Source organism: Ochotona princeps, chromosome 21 (assembly GCF_030435755.1).
Source record: "Ochotona princeps isolate mOchPri1 chromosome 21, mOchPri1.hap1, whole genome shotgun sequence".
Classification (NCBI taxonomy): domain Eukaryota; kingdom Metazoa; phylum Chordata; class Mammalia; order Lagomorpha; family Ochotonidae; genus Ochotona; species Ochotona princeps.
This window is the reverse complement of record NC_080852.1, coordinates 27,410,617-27,430,959: the sequence shown is the minus strand read 5'-3', so window position 1 is coordinate 27,430,959 and position 20,343 is coordinate 27,410,617. Positions and strand designations below refer to the sequence as shown.

Genomic DNA, 20,343 nt, shown 5'->3' with positions numbered 1-20,343 from the left:
GTTGCAGCCACTTGAACAGTGAATCAACACATCAAAGATCTCTCTGAATACTTGCCTTTGCAATATAAAAAAAAAAAACTTTAAAATTCAGAAAATGGGGTGCTTAGTGGGGAAGATTTGGTGATTACCAAGTTCTATGGACGTGCTTACTCTAAAGGCCCTTCCCTTATGGAGATTTAAGGAACCTCCTCTTGCTACATTACCAAACGTTTTGGCCTAGTAGTGAAGACGCCATTTAGGATGCCGGTGTCCCACACTGGAGTACCTGGATTGCATTCCTGGTTGTGGCTCCAGCTTCCTTCCTGCTGTGAACTGGGGGAGATGGAAATCAAATGTCTAAATGAAGCCTATGTGGGATTTTTGGTAAACTGTATCACACTTAGTACTTGTGTTTATGACTTAGAGAACAATTTATCAAACATTTGAACCCCTAGCCTTCCTACATTCATACATATAAAGCAAGGGACAGAAGCCATTTCTCCATCCAAGGCACCCCTCTCTTCTGTAAGACCTTAACACATCCTGGCCAACCAGCCCTTGTATCTATCACACTTGTAAATTTCTCTGGCTTCATGTGAGTGACAAACACCTCTCCTGTGGAACACAAAACACACGCCCATCTTTTAGTTTTTCCCTTTGTTCTGTTAACTTCATCCATTAAAGTAATTAATGGTTTTAAGACTCTTACTGCAATCTTGCCAACCAGTCCAAACCACCAGGGTCCAGACTAATGAGGTTGTTCCTGCCACTCCCTAGAGCCAGGCCATGCAACAGAACGTCTGTCTTGTGGAGGCAATGTACGTGTAAGTGTGACCCCAGAAATGCAGTTCCGTTTAAATGCATCAAAAGCTAAACAGATCATGGGTTCACGATCATTTTTATTTTCAGAGCCAACAACAGTTGGTTTAATAAAGCTGGTATAATCTGGAGGTCAACCCAACCTCCTCCCTCTTCAGGCATGCAACCAACAGAACCCAATGGAGACTAAATGGTACTACGTCTCAGTAAGTGTTAAGATGAGTCTCCCTTCCCATCCCCCTTCTCCCCATATGCTTTTCCCAACAAGATTGTTTTACAGCCAAATGCAGCTCAAACCCATCACATAGCAAGCAGTCATCTCCAGCATTGCTGACTCCCTCCCCACCCCAGAACAAGAATCAGAGGTGAAGAGGGAAGGCTGACTCTCGATAGGAATAGCCTGGCTGTCCCCCACAGGAGCAACAAGGGCAAGGAGGAGCAGGTGTCGAGAAGAGGCCTGTGTAGAAGTCGAGGCAGCCCCACTCCCTGGGAGGGAATCCTGACACTCCTACTTCTGTGGAGTTAGATGAGGGGGCAACTGGCGATGATTCACCACTGTCCCTCAAATCAAAACATGATAAACCCAGAAAGTTTTACCTTCAAAATCCATCACGTTCTCTCCTGAGAAACAATCTGTGCAGACACCTCAATACCAGCTCCCTCCCTCCCTCCAAAGGCCCAGGGCTCTCAGCACCTCTCCCTATACTTGGGTGGCCCATTCAACACTGATTCGTTACTCTTTTCACTCATGACTTCAAAAACTAAAAATAAATGCTATCTAAGAGTATCAGAGTAACAAGGAGAGAGTTGGTGGGGAAGCTCCTACTTTTCCTGTGGGGCCCACCTATCCCCACACCAACACCCTGGTACCCACACTACATTCTGGGACTGACTTGCAGGTGGTTCAAGGAAAAGCTGCTTGAAATGTGTCCACGGTGATTTCTGTGCCAGCCAACATCACAGGGCACTAGGGTGAAAATAGGGACCTTCCCTTCCATTCCCTTCCAACAGATCTCTCTGGCCAAAGTCTGGGAGGTATAGTTTACGTCCAATAGCCAAGCCTGAGCTCGGGGTCTATCCCACCAGTAACTCAGTCCTTGGATTTAAATAGCAGCAGCCCCAGTACCGCGATGCTTCCTGGGGGTGACAGAGCTCCTTGCTCTCTGTCCCACGACTCACACTGACTTTGCCTTTTCTTACCCCCTTTTTCTTTTTTTTACTTAAAAGCAGAGGTAGTTCAGGATGATAAAAACCCTACTTAGAATGGCAGTATTTTGACTTAGTGAAGCAGTAAAAGTCTCCAGAGCTTACAAAAAATTAAAATAATTGGTTAGGTTGAATAAATAAAAGAGACAAGTGGTCCCATGAAGAGCTTTTCTTCCCAGGCTGTGTTTGGTATCTGGTCAGCAGCACTTCTGATCCTTCCTCCTCCTCCTCCTCCTCCCTTCACAAGGGAAGACCACAGCCCACTGAGGCCCCAGCTGCTTCTTGGACTTGTTGGGGATAATGAGACAAGCAGCTTGACAGCGTGCCGGGCCTGCACTGCTACCTGTGACAGCCTTGGAAGACAGTCCTGATGTGCAGGGAGGACGTCCTACAGTGGCAGAAGAGGCGCAGCCACTAAGATGCCTCGGAGGCCCCAACCTTGGGAGTGTGGGAGGTAGGTTGAAGGCACAGAAGTTGCAGGTCTTCTCTGTAAACACCACACAGCTGGCCCCTTTGCTCAAGTTTCTCTGCAGCAAAGAGGCGAAAGCAGGAGGGACGGAGAGGGCTTGGGCTGCTGCCATCTTGATACTTCTCAGCCGTCTCAGAGCTTCTTGAGGCGGCTATACATTTCCCTTTTACTTTTTTCCCCTGCCCAGGTCCGGCTCTTGGTGCGGAACTTCTTCAGGTCCTCTTTAAAGTCCTCGTGGTGCATGGGTCGGTAGCTGGGGGGCTCACAGTGAGACTGGGGACAGGAGGGGATGAAGTTAGGGTACACCTGCCTCAGGCACACAACCTGGCTCCCTCCCTTCCCAGGGAACAGCTACTTCTCCTGGGACCCTCAACTTCGCCCTCAAGAAACAGTCATGGCTGGCAGGCAGATCCACTAGCGTGGCACAGAGGTCATAGAAGGTATGCTTTCCAGAGACCACCGTCTTACCTGGCATTTCAAGAAGAATTCCTTGTAGCCCCCTTTCAGGACATACAGCTCAGGATAGTGAAGTTTGGGATACTCATTACCAAGCCGATCTCGCTCTCTTATATACCGGCACCTAGTAAGCAAGAAGGCCAGAGCAAGGTTAGCTATTCCACTGCAGAGAAACAAGACAATATAGAAAAAGCAAAAGCAGAGCTTGTAGCTCCAGTACTCTTTACATGTCTTCTACCTTCACACTAATTCTTGGAAATCCCTGGAATTCTTGAAAATAACCCATCCTGATTATGTGAGCAGTGTTCAGTCAGCACCAGGAAGTCATCTCTTCCCCAACTTCCCTTTCTCCAGGTCAAGCATTTGACCTGCATTCAGCCAATTTTACCACTAACTGCTGAGCCCGCCTCCCCTGCATTCTCTGCACCTGCCACTCTGCCTGACTTCTTGCTGACCAGTCTCCCTCACCTTCCTCCCAGGGGGATTCTTTCCTTCCTGTAGTTTTTAAATAGGCTTTGCTTGCACTCCTCTGCTGGGAGTGCAGGTGGAATGTGCACCCCCCACTATCCTCATCAGGTTGGTGGTTCTTCATGAAAACTTGGCATCAGAAGTCTTTACACGGCCTACAATTTGTCACCCCCACCCACCCAAACAAACCACTGTTGCTCCCGCAACCTGCGACTATAAAGCACCTTATAAGAGACTGCACAAAATGTTATTTGTCTGCCTTCTGTCTACTCTGAAATGTAAGTCCCATGAGGGCAGGGCTTTTCTGCTTGCTTCTCCGTGCTATTCCCTTTCACACCAAGGACCTCAGAAACGAGAAAAAAGTATCTGCTAAAGGAACAATTATACTCATGAATGAACAAACATCACCTGCTTGTATTCATGCTTTTCTCTGAATGTAGGACAGCTTGATTCCTCAGAAGCCGTCGTGCACTTCAGTGTTGAGGCTGCACCGTTTTAGCTCTCCACCTGCCCTGCAGCGTGGTCCTGTCAATACTGTTCTACTATACTGCATGTTCCAGGTTTACAATCCACTTTGCATGGACACAAGTAAACAACTATGTGCTGCTATATTATGGCCCCCTTTTTTTCATCTCCATAAAACCAATGAAGTGAATATGACATACTGCTCTGCAAACATGGATTTTCCAAGTATTTTACAGCATCATCTATCTTGCTTGACAGAGCCAAGAACTTCACATGTAAGACCCTGAGCACCTAGTGCAATAGCTCCACTGGCCTTCCCCTTCATGTGCAGAAATCCCATTCGGGTCTTATCTCTAGCTCCCTGCTTGTGGCCTGGGAAAGCCTTGGGACCCTGCATCCTTGTGGGAAACTTGAGAGAAACTCTTAGCTCCTGGCTTCAGATCAGCTCAGCTCCAGCCATTACAGCCATTTGGGGAGTAAACCAGCTGATGGAAGGCCTCTCCTCTCTGTAAATCTGCCTTTCCAATATAATTAAATAAATGAATAAGCAAACTATTATTTGGGTAAGAATTTAGGAAAGTATCTATTAGGAATGAATTGGTACTTTCACAAAACCATGAATTTACATGTGTAGACCCAAGACATGGAAATAATTGATGGTTTTGCAAAAGAATGCTTGATATATCAAAACATGCTCCAAGTTTAGCCCAGACACCATGGCACCCCATAGAGTAACACAAGGTTTCTTCCCCAAAGCCTATGTAACACTCACATGCGGGGGCCCCTCTCAGAAGAAAACTCGCAGTGGAACACAACGATGACACGCTTGCCATCAGTAGGCACAATGGGTTTCTTGAGTAAGAAGTTTTCGACCTCTTCTTCCATGTGCAAGTTCACTGCACCCTGTGGAGGTGAGACCCTTGAGACAGCTGAAGTAGTGATCTAATCAGGGTCCATACGACCACTCCGACTTTGAAGGCCTCCTGACTGCCCAGTAGACCTCCTGGTAGCCATCCCAACAGTTTCAGAGGTCTATTCACATTGATTACCACACACAGGAACCACAAACAGGTGCCTCAAACCCTTTCCTGTCACTGGGATACACTTTATAGATATGCAACATTGGGCAATTTCTGAAATCCACAAGATACAGCTTGAACATTGCTACGTGGAAAATCTGAAATGACCCAAAATTCAAAACTGAGTGTCACAGGGATACAAGTGTAAAATTCGAGATTTGACCCACGTGGTGGGTTGCCCTCAGAATACAAGCAGTGCATTAAATTACCTACAGGCTGTGAATATCTCCTCAAGATACCTCATCATGTGCATGCAAGTACTCCACAATAATAAGAAATCTAAAGCCTGGAGTTGCAACATTTCAGACAAAGCAGTACAGTGGCTGTAATGGACAGTGTATTTAATGTACTTTTAGTATGCCTTAAAATGATTTTATTTGGTACAGGTTAGATTTAATCTTCTTAACCAGTTCCTTCTTCCTAAAAGTGTGTTTCCACATGCATGTTCCTCCAAAAGGCAGCTTGACTGAATTAAACTCAGGAGGCACAGACACTGACTTCTCCTGGTCAGGAGCCTTGGGGCACCTGGACACTTGGACCCAAGACTCGTAAACCCATGAAACCTTTTCTGGTCCTTGAAAGGCCTTTAATGGCAGCAAGGACAGAACAGGGAGAGCATCTACAGCACCGAGTGACAAGGACTAGTGTACACCAGACATTTGTTCTGTGCACAGGAGCCAGACACCTCCTAAACCAATTACCTTGCTTTAAAATTTGTTATGGGGCCAGTATTATCGTGTAGCAAAGTAAAGCCGCTGCCTGAGATGGCAGCATCCTATAAGGGTACCGGTTCAAGCCCCAGCTGTTGGAATTACAATTCAATGATCCAATAACTGACTGCGAAAAATAGTGGAACACAGCCCAAGTACTTGGGCCTTGTACCCATATGGGTCAACTGGATGAAGCTCCTGACTTTGGCTTGACCTTGGTAGCTGCAGCCATTTTGGGGAGTGATTTAACAAATGAAGAGCTGTGTCTCTTTTTCTAACTTTGCTTTTCAAGTAAAATAAGCCTTTAAAACGAACAAATAAATCTGAAAAAGCCCATACCTTGATGTGGCCTCCTTCATATTCATATGGGTACCGGCAATCGATGATAACAAACTCTTTGATGAGGTTGGCAAACTTGCCATTCAAAACAGAAGCCATCTGTGGAAAATCATTAAGATTCAACTTTGGCCATTAGGAACAGCAATATTCAAATACCACACATATAGAAGGGTCCTAAAGGATGACTTACAATTTCTGGAGAGATATATTTTAAATCCTGATGCTTCCCAGCAACTGTTCGAAAGAGATAACCCTTAAAAAAAAAAGGAAAACCATTCAGATTCCCTGAAAGCCCATAAAGGTTAACACTGACACCTGCTGGCCTGTCACCAGCTTGTCAGAATATACTGCTTCTTATTCTAGGTACTTTATTCACACCCAACATTGATACAAACCAATACTGTCCATTTGCAGACCCTAGCTCTAAGCTCCTTATCCAAGAATACCCAACTGATAACTGCCTTTTCTTCCTGCGTTGTCGGGAATCCTCATCTCAGTACATAGAATGTACAATGAAAAGCACGCACATACAGTGAGGGAGCATCCTCCATGCATGCTCCAAGTTCAAGCCCTACCCAGTCTGGAGTTGGTGCTAAGAATGGGGTGGGGGTGGGGGGGAACCTGACCCAATCATGGAATATCAGTAGCACATCAGCAATTACTCTGGACTGAGTCAAGAGCTTACTTGTCACCATAGTCACCAACACATGATGATGGCTCAATCAGCTAATCCTCTCATCCCCTGCAAGTGCTTGGACCCCATACGGGTGCCAGCTTGTGTTCCAGCTACTCCATTTCCTATCCTGTTCCCTGCTTGTGCCCTGGAAAGGCAATGGAGGGTGGCTCAAGTCATTGGGACCCTATACCCAAAGAAAGTGAGAGACCCCAAAGAAACCCTTAGCTCTTGGCTCATGATCAGTTCAGTTCCAGCCATTGCGGCCATTTGGGGAGCGAACTAGATATTTCTCTGTGTATCTCCTTTCTGTGAATCTTCCAATAAAAATAAGCATATCTAAAAAAATCCCAATATACTCTATGTTCCTCCCTTGTACTTTACCACAGCTTTTTGTTATTATAAGAAAGGCAGAAAAATGGAGAGTGAGATCTATCTACCGATTCATTTCCCTAATGTTCACAAAATATGGAACTAGGCCAGGAAGAAGCTGGGTGTCAAAAATCCATCTGGCTTCCCCACTTGACCCAGACGGCCAGGCTCAGGGATAGTGCTCCTATCCAGACCACAGTGAGGCATCATCTGTTGCCTCCTGGGGTATGCAATAGTAAGAAGCTGGTCTCAGAGATGGAGCTGGAACTCAGTATGAGACGTGGGCCTCCTAGCTGTTTCCCCTTGGAGGCACCTGGGAATCCATGTCAGAGGGTAACAGGCTGACTGGAGATTCCTTTTTCCTGCTATCACTCAGAACAGTTCTGTTCGCAATTACCTTGGAAAAGTCTCCGATAAGGTCTCTTGGGTCATTGTCCAAAATGTTCTCAATGGTCCCTTTCGGGGAAGATGCCAGGGATAAACACTGATGTATAAGCTGGAACAAATCAAAGACAGAGAGTGAGCTGAGGTGTTTGTTGGAAGTATTTCTTTGAAAAGTACAATGACAGAGGGATCTTTTGTCCTCTGGTGCACTCCCCAGCCAATGACAACAACCACAGTTGGAAGTCCATCTGGGCTTTAACATGGATACTTGCGTCATCTTCCGCCGCCTTCACAGGCACAATAGCAGGAAGCTAGAATTCGAATATGAAATACCGGGTATCATGAGCAGTAGCTTAACTTGCTGCTGCCACAATGCCAGTCCCAAGAGGAAGTCCCTGACTGGGACTGGAGAACATTCACCTACAGCATGTCCTAAGGTTGAAATGCTAATGTCCATCTCTAGTAAAGACATTTTTGTTTGTAGGCCTGCTGTTATTCCAGTACATAAGTCAATTTCTATGAAGCTAAAATCTCTCCTACAAATAGTGAGGCTAAAACTAGGTCAGGATTGGGTCAGCACTGAGGCAACAGGCTAATCCTTCTTCTGCAAGTGCTAGGACTCCACATGGATATCGATTTGTGCTCTGACTACTTCACTTCTGATCCAATTCTCTGCCTCTCACCTTGGAAAACAACAGAAGATGGCCCAAAACCTTGGTATCCTACACCCCCATGGGAGACCTGGAAGAGGCTCCTAGCTTTGATCAGCTGGCTCTGTTGTAGCCATTTGGGGGAGAGAGCCAGCAGATGGAAGATCTTTATGTCACTGTTCTCTGCAAATCTATCAAATCAAATCTTAAAAAACTGGCCAAGCTTAAAAAGTATTTCATGGCTATATCTACCATAAACCAGAAATGCAATGAGCACCCTCAGAGGAAACAGTATTTCCACTAAGAGAAACCAGAAAGTTCAAAATAAGTTCTTCCACAAAGAGCTAAACTTAAAAAATGAACAGAAAATGGACAAGGAGAAAAAAAAAAAGACAAGAAACAAAACGGTCATTTTCCTTGGGTTTGGGTTTAAGAGGCTCTCAGCTCCACCTGAGTCTAGCTTCAGGCAAAAGCAGCCTCTGGGAGATGGGCAATGAGAGCTTAAATAACCGGATGCCTGTCTATCTTGTGGCAGACCTGGATTGAAACCCAAAGAACAAGGCATCTACAAACCAACTGCACTGTATAGAAATGATTTAGGTCCAGATTTGAACACAGAGACAGGAACACGGGCTAGAACCTGACATGAAAAAATTTACCTATGGGCCTAGCGCAATAGTGTAGTGGTTAAACTCCTCACCTTGAATGCACCGGGATCCCATATGGGCGCCGGTTCAAATCCAGGCAGCCCCACTTCCCATCAAGCTCCCTGCCTGTGGCCTGGGAAGGGAGTTGAGGACAGCACAAAGCCTTGGGACCCTGCACCCGCATGGGAGACCTGGAAGAGGTTCCTGGCTCCTGGCTTCGGATTGGCTCAGCTCCAACCACTGAGGTCACTTGGGAAGTAAACCATCAGATGGAAGATCTTCCTCTCTGTACATCTGCCTTTCCAATAAAAATAAAATAAATCTTAAAAAAAAAAAAAAAAAAAAAAAAAAAACCTTACCTATGCTAGGCATGAGGACAGCACACTGTGGTAATGCAAAACAGAACTGAAAAATACTAAAACTATAGTGTGTGAAGAAAACAAATCAAAACACGAAGGCCAAAATATATGAAGAAAGTTAATTCCTAGTTTGATGAGTTAAAGGAAATAAATGGTCTCAATACTGACCAGCTACAATCTAACTTTCAAGACTAAATTTTACCCAAAACTTCTCAGGCCTTAGAAATCACAGGCTGGGGCCCAGCGCAGTGGCCTAGCAGCTAAAGTCCTCGCCTTCCCATATGGGCGCCAGTTCTAAACCCGGCAGCTCCACTTCCCATGCAGCTCCTGGGAATAGGAATACTACAATCAGTGCTGGGCTGACTTTGGATCAATGGGTCAAATCATTGCTTCTGCTAGGGTTGTGAACTGCTTAACTTAAAAACATAGCATCACTACTCAAAGAAAATCTACAAACACCTAGCAGCTAAAGTCCTTGCCTTGCATGCGCCGGGATCCCATATGGGAACCAGCTCATTTGCCAGCGGCCCCACTTCCCATTAAGCTCCCTGCTTGTGGCCTGGGAAAGCAGTCGAGGACAGCCCAAAGTCTTGGGACCCTGCATCCATGTGGGAGACTCAGAAGAAGCTCCAGGCTCCTGGCTTCAGATCGGCTCAGCTCTGGCTGTTGTGGCCACTTGGGGAGTGAACCAAGATGGAAGATCTTCCTCTCTGTATATCTGACTTTCCAATAAAAATATTAAAAAAAAAAAAAAAAAGCTGCAAAACTAACCTCCTGGGCCTTCTCCGGACTGGCTGCCTCTTCAGAACCGGCCCCAGCCATGCTCTTCCTCCGCTTTGTGTTTCCTCGTGGAGACTCCTCTAGATGTCGTTCTGGTCTCTTCAACATCAACCGAGTGCTGGAGCTACACGGGGAAGGGGATTCAAACAGCTTGCATCGATTGCCCTTAGGAAAAAAAAGATTCATCTTTCATTAAAATAGGTTCACTCAAATCATAAAGGCAAATATAACTAGGGCTTCCTAGGATGGCTTAACACCCTAAATTAGGCAGCAGGCAATGAGCACCTGTCACTTAGCGAATATGTACTTGGATGACCTCATATGGAGAAGAGCAAAGAATTCCTTACCCTCCAAAAGCTTATCAACAGGCCAGTGCCTTGACGCAGCAAGCTAAACCTCAGCCTGCAGCACCAGCATCACCCGAGCACCCGTTCATGCTCCGGCCTGCTCCAGGGTCAATCCAGCTCCCTGCTTAACGTCAGGAAAAACAGGGAGGATGGCTGGAGTACTTGGGCCCCGCACCCACGTGGTAGACCTGGAAAAGGCTCCTGGCTTCCGATCAGCCCAACCCCAGCTGTTGCAGTCATTTGGGGAGTGAACCAACAGAAGGAAGAGATCTGTCTCTGTAACTCTGCTTTTCAAGCAAAAGTTTATTTTTTTTTCCTTTTTAGATTTATTTATTTTTACTGGAAAGTTAGATTTTATTAAGAGGAGAGACGTGGAGTAGCCAGCCCATAAGTGGCCTCAAAACTGCAGCTTCTTTGTCTCATATTTTCCATTCACGTCACCAAGTTATAACCCACTGGGCACCATTTTATAAAATATACCTAACTCCAAATTTGCAGTGGGACAATACCTACTGTTCTATAGATGTTTACATAAATGAGAATGTATACCTGTATACCTGGAGAGATAGCTCCACAGTTCTTTTTTGTTTAAAAGTTTCCCTATGGACCCAGAGCAATATTGTAGTGGTTAAAGTCCTCGCCTTGCATGTGCCGGGATCCCATATGGTTGCCGGTTATAATCCCGGCAACCCCGCTTCCAATCCAGTTCCCTGCTTGTGGCCTGGGAAAGCAGTCGAGGATGGTCCAAAGCCTTGGGACCAAGCGGAGACTGGAAGAGCTCCTGGCTCCAGATTAGCTCAGCTCCAGCCATTGTGGCCACTTGGGGAGTGAACCATCGGACAGAAGATCTTCCTCTCTGTATATCTGACTTTCCAACAAAAATTTTTAAATAAATCTTAAAAAAAATAAAAAGGCAGCTGTCTTTAGGCTAAATGCTTCAGATAGACATGCTCCTTATCCACACTCTTATTTTACAGCTTAGAAAACAAACAAATGAAATGTATCTACCAAGGTTGCAGTCAGAGCGGCAGCCAAAGTAGCTCTAAAACCTAGGTTCCCCCAAAAAAATAAAAAATAAAAAATAAAACAAAAAAACAAAAAAAAACCCTAGGTTCCCAAGTGCTTAGCACTGCGGTACATCTCAGCTATACTCAACTAAGGACGACTGCCTAGTGACCCAACCACTCGGAGCTATCCAGAGACACTGGATTCACTTACAAGGTTTGCAGTTCGTCTTGTGACAAGGGGAGCAGTCCAGAGGCTGGCCATGCATGACGGGGTCTCCTCATCATTCTAAAGAGAGAAACTGATTTTAAAAAGAACCAGAAGCTTAAATGCTTTAGATGTCAGAAAAATACAAGACAGTGCAGTGTTAGGATACTAATAGCAAGCATTGTACTTTAAACGTACGCACTGCTGTTCCCTTAAGGTGAGCAGATCATCACCCAACAGTTCAGAGAGCTGAACATAACCAGCAGCACCCTGTCATCCTATGGAGGGTGAGGAAACATCCAGTCTCCCTTTAGCTCTAGGACACATGGCCATCCAGCACACAGTAGCTCCTTCAGAGTACACAGGATCACACATTTATTCTTTTTCACGTGACTTTCCCAGCAGTGAGTAGAATGAAGAGAACACACACACCCTACACCCCACAGCACAGTACATGCAGTACCTTTAAATTCTCTCCATCAAGAAGATCCATGAAGCCATCATCCTCGTCAGACAAAGTGGCTGTCACAGGAGATTGGGGCATAAAAAGAGGAACAAAATTCCCTGGCTCACTGCTCTCTCTTTCATTCGAGGAAAGCTGGAAGAGAATTCATAGCTGATGAGTAAATGAGCCCTGGTAAATTTAAGTTTCCTTATACAGATCACTAGCTTTTGTGGCAAAAACAAAGCAAAACAAAACAAAACAAAAACCATATTATTGGTTATACCAAGTAAAATTCAACAGCTACTGAACAAAGGAAGATCATTTGCTATCCATAGAGCCTTAAGTACAGTCCAGTCAAACAGAAAAAAACTCTCCCCAGAAGCAAGAGATCTCACAAGGAGTACTGGGATCCCCTCTCAGAAAGAGAAGCTTCAATTCTCTGTAGGTTGGAATCAGAACAGTCTAAGCAGGAGGGGTAGGACAGTATGATGATCTGCTGCGAGGAAGAAGAGCAGGAACAGGCAAAGTGTCTACAGAGACCAGACGGTCAAGGAAATGCTCACAGAACACCAGCTGGCATTCACCCTGCGTCTTCAGACTTGGAACTTCACAGTTATTCAGCCTCTGATGAAGGATTTACTGTGCGCCAGTCATTACATATATCATCTTCACATGCGTAACCCCAATGTTTTTATTTACCAGCAAACTATAAGATGCCTAAAAGATGTCACCAAGGTCACACACCTCACTTGTTTGATTCCAAAGCCCATGTACTTCCACTATACTACCTCCCTAGCAAAGAGACACATTCCTATAATAACAAGCTAACACCTCATTAGTTAACCTGCATAATCTTTTTTTTTTAAACCCTCATCATAAAACTAACATACAAGGTGGTTTTTATTTGTTGGGCGGGGGGAGGTTTTGGTTTGGTTTAAAAAAAAAAAAAAAGCCTGGATTCTGGCTTCAGATTGGCTCAGTTCCACCTATCGCAGCTATTTGGAGGGTGAACCAGCAAATGAAGATTTCTCTGACTCTCCTTCTCTCTGTAAATCTGCCTTTCCAAAAACAAAAACAAAACCTTTTTAAAAAAGAAATCGGGCCCAGCGGCGTGGGCTAGTGGCTAAAGTCCTCGCCTTGAACGCACCCCGGGATCCCATATGGGCGCCAGTTCTAATCCCGGCAGCTCCACTTCCCATCCACCTCCCTGCTTGTGGCCTGGGAAAGCAGTTGAGGACGGCCCAATGCATTGGGACCCTGCACCCGCGTGGGAGACCCGGAAGAGGTTCCAGGTTCCCGGCATCAGATCGGCACGCACCGGCCGTTGCGGCTCACTTGGGGAGTGAATCATCGGATGGAAGATCTTCCTCTCTGTCTCTCCTCCTCTCTGTATATCTGATTTTGTAATAAAATAAATCTTAAAAAAAAAAAAAAGAAATCGAAAGCATCACAGAGCAAGCTTTAAGAGATAAAATGATAAAATCCTGATATGTACACAAGCACATATAAGCAACAAGGTCAAATAGTTGTGGGCCCGGCGGCGTGGTCTAGCGGCTAAAGTCCTCGCCTTGAAAGCCCCGGGATCCCAGATGGGCGCCGGTTCTAATCCCGGCAGCTCCACTTCCCATCCAGCTCCCTGCTTGTGGCCTGGGAAAGCAGTCGAGGACGGCCCAATGCTTTGGGACACTGCACCCGCGTGGGAGACCCGGAAGAGGTTCCAGGTTCCCGGCATCGGATCGGCGCGCATCGGCCCGTTGCGGCTCACTTGGGGAGTGAATCATCGGACGGAAGATCTTCCTCTCTGTCTCTCCTCCTCTGTGTATATCTGGCTGTAATAAAATGAATAAATCTTTAAAAAAAAAAAAAAAAAAAAAAAAAAAATCAAATAGTTGTGCAAGTCCAACATTTCAAACCTACCATCACCCAGAGACCAAAAAACCGTCTAGCTTCTGAAAACAAAGACAGAGATAGCTAGAGCTACTGAAGTCTTATGCTCCTGACCAGAAAGGGTACTTGTTTGCTTCAGAGTTCCCTGTGCAAGGCAGCAGCACATACCATCCGAGCGGGGGCAGAGTTCTGCCTCTGTGTGAAGAGATCTTTACCCTCTTCAAGTCCTTGAGAGTGCAGGCAGCCACGAGACGCAGGTCTTACTGGCTTCTTAAACTCAAAGGCTTCCTGAAAGACAGTACAGTCGAGATATCTTGTGCTGCTCAGGAAGGGCCTCGGCTGACGTGGGGAGACAAGCAAGCATGGGACACAGATCACCTTTGTAACTGCCTCCAAAGGAAGGCTTTACCTGTTTCTAACCTAATTGAAGCACCAGATCTGTAACTAAGAATGTCCATGGCTGTGTCAATGGCTAACAACTGCACTTTTTTCTTGTCATTTTACTTTCTAACAAATGCACAGTATCTGCCAACTTCATAAAATACGAGTCACAGTTATATCCAATACTTTCTGAAATCCTAAAGCAACGTCATCACAATATCATTTCCCATCATGCCTTTGAATAAGACTCCAACTTTTCATCCATGAGGGTTCCATTGTATTTTATGCTATTTCCTACCCAGTGGGAGCCAATTTTTTTCACTTATGTTGTATTTCATATGAAAAACAATGGGACGGTGGGGAGTGGCTAGTGGAAAAAAAACCCTAGTGGTTCATTCAATAAGAATGATTTTTGGGCACAGTGGCGTGGCCTAGCGCCTCAAGTCCTCACTTTGAATGCCAGGATCCCTATGGGCTCCGGTTCTAATCCCGGTAGCTCCACTTCCCATCCAGCTCCCTGCTTGTGGCCTGGGAAAGCAGTCGAGGACGGCCCAATGCATAGGGACCCTGCATCCGCATGGGAGACCTAGAGGAAGTTCCTGGCTCCTGCTTCGGATTGGCACAACACCAGCCGTTGTGGCTCACTTGGGGAGTGAATCATCGGACGAAGATCTTCCTCTCTGTCTCTCCTCCTCTCTGTGTATCTGACTTTGCAATAAAACAAGTAAATCTTAAAAAAAAAAAAAATACAGGCAGTTACAGAGAAAAGAGAGAGAACATGCAAGCGAGAGCTAACTACCATTGCTGGTTCATTCCCTAAATGGCTCCCAAGGCCGGGAGCATGAACCCAATCAATGTGTCCCACATGCATGGCAGGGGCCCAAGCACTCAGGCCATCTTCTGCTACTGTCACAGGTGCAACAGCAGGAAGCTGATCAAAGTGGAGCTGCCAGGACTCAAATCCATGCTCATATGGAATGCCAACATCACAGGCAGCAGCTTAACTAGTTGAGCCACTATGCTGGTTCCAACAACTTGTTGTAAGCACCAAAACAGTAATAACTAACACCAGAATTATTTATACCAATTTAAGACTAAGTATTTTCCATGTATTAAATCATTTAACCAACAAATATGACCTTGGTGTCCTAGAAAACTAGGCCTTCAGGTTGACTGGTGAGCCCATGAACACCTCTTTAGCCACCAGTTATGTCATTTTTCCTTAAAGACATAGTCAGGGCATATTTGCAGATGGTCAAGCCACCATATCAAAATTACCTTAAATTCTAGATATTTTTATCTCCTTTTTTCAAACACTGCCAAGAAGCCTTCTCCTGAGTTCCTAACTCACCTGAGTCAGAGACAAACAGGGAAGGCACAGAGGCTAGGAAGGCCAAGGCAAATCTTCCAGGTAAACCACGCAGATATTCTTACTCCTCAGTGAGCGACTGACCAACTCTTGCCTTCCAGACACCAATTTAATTTCCTAGTTTCCCAGTCTAATTCCTGCAATTGCCCTAAGACACTGGTATTCCTACTTTACAGAGAAACCTAAAAAAGCAAGTTATTTGTCACACTCACATAGTAACAAGCAGTGTTTAAACCCAGATCTGACTCCAAAGGCCACATGAGTACTCTCAGAAAAAAACCCAGCCGCTCTCCCCTAGCCTAGTGCAACGATGTGGCACTCACATTCTCCTTGTTCTCATCCTGGTCGATGAGCTGAAAGATGTCATGGTCGAGAGAATCAGAATGGCTCCTCTTTAGAGCAGGACTACATCCCAAGAGCTTCGGCTAGCAAAGTGAAAAAGCAATAATTAGGGAACATAAAAAATTCTGTGGAAAACTTTCCTAAGTGGTGGGAGATGACTTCTCACACGGCCAGTAGATAACCAGTAAATGTGGTCAGACCACAGAACAGAACCCACTATAGGGCCCCACGCCTCACTTCCTAAGATCTCAGTAGGCATGACAGTGTCAAATCAACCCCCAAATATTTGCATAAGGGACCCCTTTCTGGCTTAACTCAATTTTGCAAGTTAGACCTCCTCCAAGGACAGCCCTTATTAAAGCTGCCCTAAGCAGTGTCTGAGAACTCCCGGATCAAAGCAAAGCAGTTTCCATTTTCTAAACTGAAGTCTCCTTTCCAGGTGCAGCTGGCAGGTGGATTACAAGTTTGATCTCCAAATACACAAGAGAACCAACTTACAGGTAGGGAATTTATCCTCTTCACAGGATTTCCAAGACTGCAATGAAATTTGAAGGTAAATAGTTAGAATAAAGCTAGTAAAGGTGTTCATCTGAACATATACATGTGTTTAACTGACAATGGGGGGAAAATAGTCAAACACATTCTCATTTTTAAAAAGAAATACAAGAGTAAATTTCAGAAGATGTCCTATTTTCAGGAACTTTCCTCCAACACCAGGCTTCAGAGTAAAAAAGCAAACCCAAGTCTTCCTTCAAATACACACATTCCCTTAAAGCTGTCAGAGGTGGAGCAAGAACTTGACATCAGAACACCAAAACGAGAATTAAATCCTATAGGGGTGAGAGGGAATATAAACTACTTAAGGAAGTGTTTTGGGTAACAGTTCAATCCAGGGCTCCCATTTTGAGCATAAAGAACTTCAGCAAAAAAAAAAAAAAAAAAAAAAAAAATTGAGGGTAGACCTGTGGCACAGTGGGTCAGCTGTTTCCTTGCATCCCATTCATAGTGCTTGGCTACTCTGTGCCCCTGACCCAGGTGCCTGCTCAAATACAGGGAAGGCAGTAGGTGATAACCCAAGTATTTGGACTCCTGCCACCTGTGGGAGCATGGGAGATCTAATGGGAGTTCCCGGCTCCTGGTTTTGGCTCAGCCTTGCCACAGCCCATATGGGCATTTGGGGAGTAAACCTGTGGACAGAAGATCTATATACATTTCAAATAAATAAATGTCCTAAAATAAGAAAAGTCTTTTCTATGTATAAACATTTAAAAACAGTGAATACATACTTTTCTTTCCTGTCCAAGGGTCCAGGAGAATCCAGACAGAAACCTGTAAGGGCGGGGGGGTGGAGAAATACCCAACATCAGAGACAATACATAAAACACCATTTTGTTGTTAAATAAATAACATTTTCATAGTCTATTTACTAACCCTGATATCTTAGCAATATCATCAAGGAAAAGAGAATTTAAGGAGAATGACTTCAACTCCTTCACATTCTGAAATAGTTTTGAAAGAGTCAAGTATTTTATCAAGCTTTCCAATTAATTCTGAGTTTTGTCAAAGATAATTACAGAGTAGACATTTGGTGCAGCAGTTAAAACACTAAGAATCCCTGCATTTCACATCAGAGTGGTCAGATTCAAGTTCAGGCTGTTTTCAACTCCATCTTCTGCTCAGAAACTTCCTGGAAGGCAACAGTGTTGGCCCTAATAAGCAGGGTCCCTGCCACACATGTGGGAGGCCCAGATGGAACCCTCAGCTTCTGCTTTCAGCCAGCCCCCGCCCCCATTTGGGAAGTGAAGCAAATCCATGAGCTCTGTCTTTCCAAATACACAACGATAAAAATACATTAAGCATCATGCACAAGGCACACATCAGCTGCTTCTAACAAAATGACACCTGCCAAGAAAGGTGTTCCTGCCTCTAACAGCTCAGCATCCCTTCTGTGCCAACTCAGGCCCACCAGCACCTGCTTGGCTCCCACCCCTCTGGGATGCTGACACAGCCTTACAGGGTAGGCACTGGAACTGCTTACACAATCATTCATCCACTTCCACAGGTAAGAATCTTATGTCCAGTTTTTAAGAAGTGTATATTACACTTCACAATTTCAAAATTCACTGTATTTGCAAAGCAGAGTCACAAAAAGACAAAGATTCTCCACAGGGCCCAATCCAAAGCCACCAGCCAGAAGCCTCCCCCAGGTCTCCCATGTGGGAGGCAGGGCCCAAGCAGTTGAGCCATCACCTGCTGGCTCCTAGAAGGCCTTGGCAGGAAACCCTCACCCTATATTTTAACTAAGTTTTTCTGAATGCCATTCACTGAGGTGTAAATTCTAAACCCGACTTTTCCAGCGCAAGCACACTAACTCCTCACAGATTCGCTTTAGCAATTTCCCAATGTTGCAGCCCACAGCGCAGACCAAAATGACCCAGACACACAGGCAATACCTGAATCCGTGGATTCTGAGGAGCCCATTCTCTGCAGACTGCTGTTGTTTCTCACCTCCAGCGGCTGCTCACATTCACTGAAACCAAGAGAAATAATTCCACCTGAGCGATTTCTAGTACATTCCTGAAGGGCCACATGCAGGAACCAGGCCAGGAATTTAACAAGTAGCCATTTCTGGCATGAACTACCCTCACATGGGGACCACACCAGAGTTCACCTCGCCACCCAGAACACTCAGCTCTGAGCCAAAGATTACAGTGGGTGGGTGGCCCCCGACCGCATTGCCAGTCCTGAAGACGGCGAGGAAAGCCGAGCATTTTTGTGAATGGAGGAACATGTGTCCTGCGGCCTGTGCTAGAGGCGTACGAAGGAGTGGACAGGAGTTCCTGCTTCCCCCAACGGAGGCGGAGAGAGGCCAAAAACACGGGCTCAGAAAATGGTGGGCTGGGATGAAGGGTGGACGGACACCAGGAACGTGCGCGGCCGAGGGACTGGGACGACTCCGCACAGAACAGGAGAGGAAATGCCACGTCCCTCTGTCCAGAAGAGACAAAGCTCACAGGAAACGAAGACTGGGCGCTGCGGTTCAGGCGCCTCCGGAGGGTGGCCGGGGCCCAGTGCCAGGCCATCTGCAAGGGGGGAAGACCGAGGTGGGGAGCCCCCGGGCCCAGCTCCGGGCTGCGACCCAACATTCCGCCCGCCGGGGGCCGGGTGCACATGGCGGGGACTCCGGCCCGACCAACCTCCTCCCAGCCCCCCAGTGGCGGCCGTGGATCCGACTCGCTCTCCTCCCAGGCCGTTTCTCCACCGGATCTTCCCGAAGAGTCCATTGCGAGGCCAGCGACCCCCGGGGAGACATGGCGCGTCCGCGTCTTCCCTCTCACCTGCCCAGCCCCTGCAGCTGGTCCATAGTGACCGTCAGGGTAGTGACAGGCGACAGTCCCTCGGCGGCTGGCGCGCCAAACAATGTCTTCACGACGGGCTGCGGCGTGGGAGGGGAGCTGCAGGCGAAGAGCAGGCGGCGGCGGTGCGGGGGTTCCGGGCCCAGTTCCATGGCGGCGCCCGGCCCTCCTAGGGGCTCCCGCTCCCTCTTTTCCTCCGCCGCGCCCTCCCCCGCCGACACCGGCCTCGGGCCGCGCGCCCCGCCGCCTGCGCTCACGGGCCAAACACAAACACGACCCCGCCCGGTGAGCGGCGGCGCGGACAGGCAGGTGCCAGGCACAAGCACGGGTGGCTTCCCTCTCAGGCCGCGAGGCGAGCGGGAGAGCGGAGCGCAGCAACCCCGGGATCAAATCCAGACAAACTCGGGTGGCCGTCGAGGAGCGGGCCAGGTCGCACGCTTGTCTTTTTTCTTATCCCGGTAGGCAGACAGGGATGGCAGAGAAGCAACCAGACCCTCACCCGCCAACCTTGCAGGATGTGCCAACCGAGATGGCTTTCGCGGTAATAGCTGCTCAGTGAGGGCTGCCGCTGCCCCGCCCCCTTTCCTAGTTGGCGCCAAACAGAACCCACCAATCAGGAAGCTGCTTCTTCTCCTCGCGCCCGAATGACAGCTAAGATGGGCCAATGAGAAAGGGAAGAAGGCAGCGGCTCGCGGGACTCTGCGAGGTCATCCGCTCTCCGCAGGGGGCGGGGCCTGGACGTGATGGGCGGGGATCCGGAGGAGCGGCGCCCCCGAGGTCAATGAAAACTCCCAGCAGAACCTTCGAGGCGTCAGCCGCCGCTGAAAGACGACCCCCTGACCGCCTTGCATGCTGGGAAGCGTAGTTCCCATCGCGAGCAGCGGTCCAGTGACTTCCTACCCTCGTGAGGTCACCGGTGCTACCTCCCTTCCTGCCCTCGGCCTCGCACCCGACTCCCCGAGGCGAGAGGAGGCTGTTCAGAACCGGCTAAGTCTCTGCTTCTAGCCTTAGAGTGCTATGGACTCCGTTTTCCCTTCCCAGGCCTCCAGGCCCTAATTAGGGAGGAAATTGAATGACCCCCAGGGACTGCAAACCTTACCGCCAGGTTTGATTGCTGGCTGGCCAGTGGGCCACGTGGAACGTAACCCT

General features: G+C 47.1%; 1 protein-coding gene across 3 annotated transcripts; it reads right to left on the bottom strand.

The window, feature by feature from the left end:
• Positions 1-860: 860 nt before the first annotated feature.
• On the bottom strand, positions 861-19,750 carry CDC25A (cell division cycle 25A). 3 transcript variants are annotated; one of them, XM_004581431.2, is made up of 15 exons: positions 19,177-19,747; positions 18,292-18,368; positions 17,125-17,167; positions 16,337-16,373; positions 15,820-15,921; positions 13,915-14,034; positions 11,878-12,012; positions 11,421-11,495; positions 9,847-10,020; positions 7,433-7,531; positions 6,181-6,243; positions 5,991-6,089; positions 4,635-4,765; positions 2,942-3,053; positions 861-2,746 (listed from the first exon to the last, which is right to left on the bottom strand). In XM_004581431.2, the coding sequence occupies exons 1-15, from the start codon at positions 19,344-19,346 to the stop codon at positions 2,606-2,608; spliced, it is 1,578 nt and encodes a 525-aa protein (XP_004581488.2). In that variant the 5' UTR covers positions 19,347-19,747; the 3' UTR covers positions 861-2,605. The 3 variants fall into 3 exon arrangements, with proteins under 3 accessions (XP_004581488.2, XP_058534529.1, XP_004581489.2); XM_058678546.1 differs by lacking the exon at positions 2,942-3,053 and having other exon boundaries at positions 19,177-19,750; XM_004581432.2 differs by lacking the exon at positions 13,915-14,034.
• Positions 19,751-20,343: the final 593 nt, after the last annotated feature.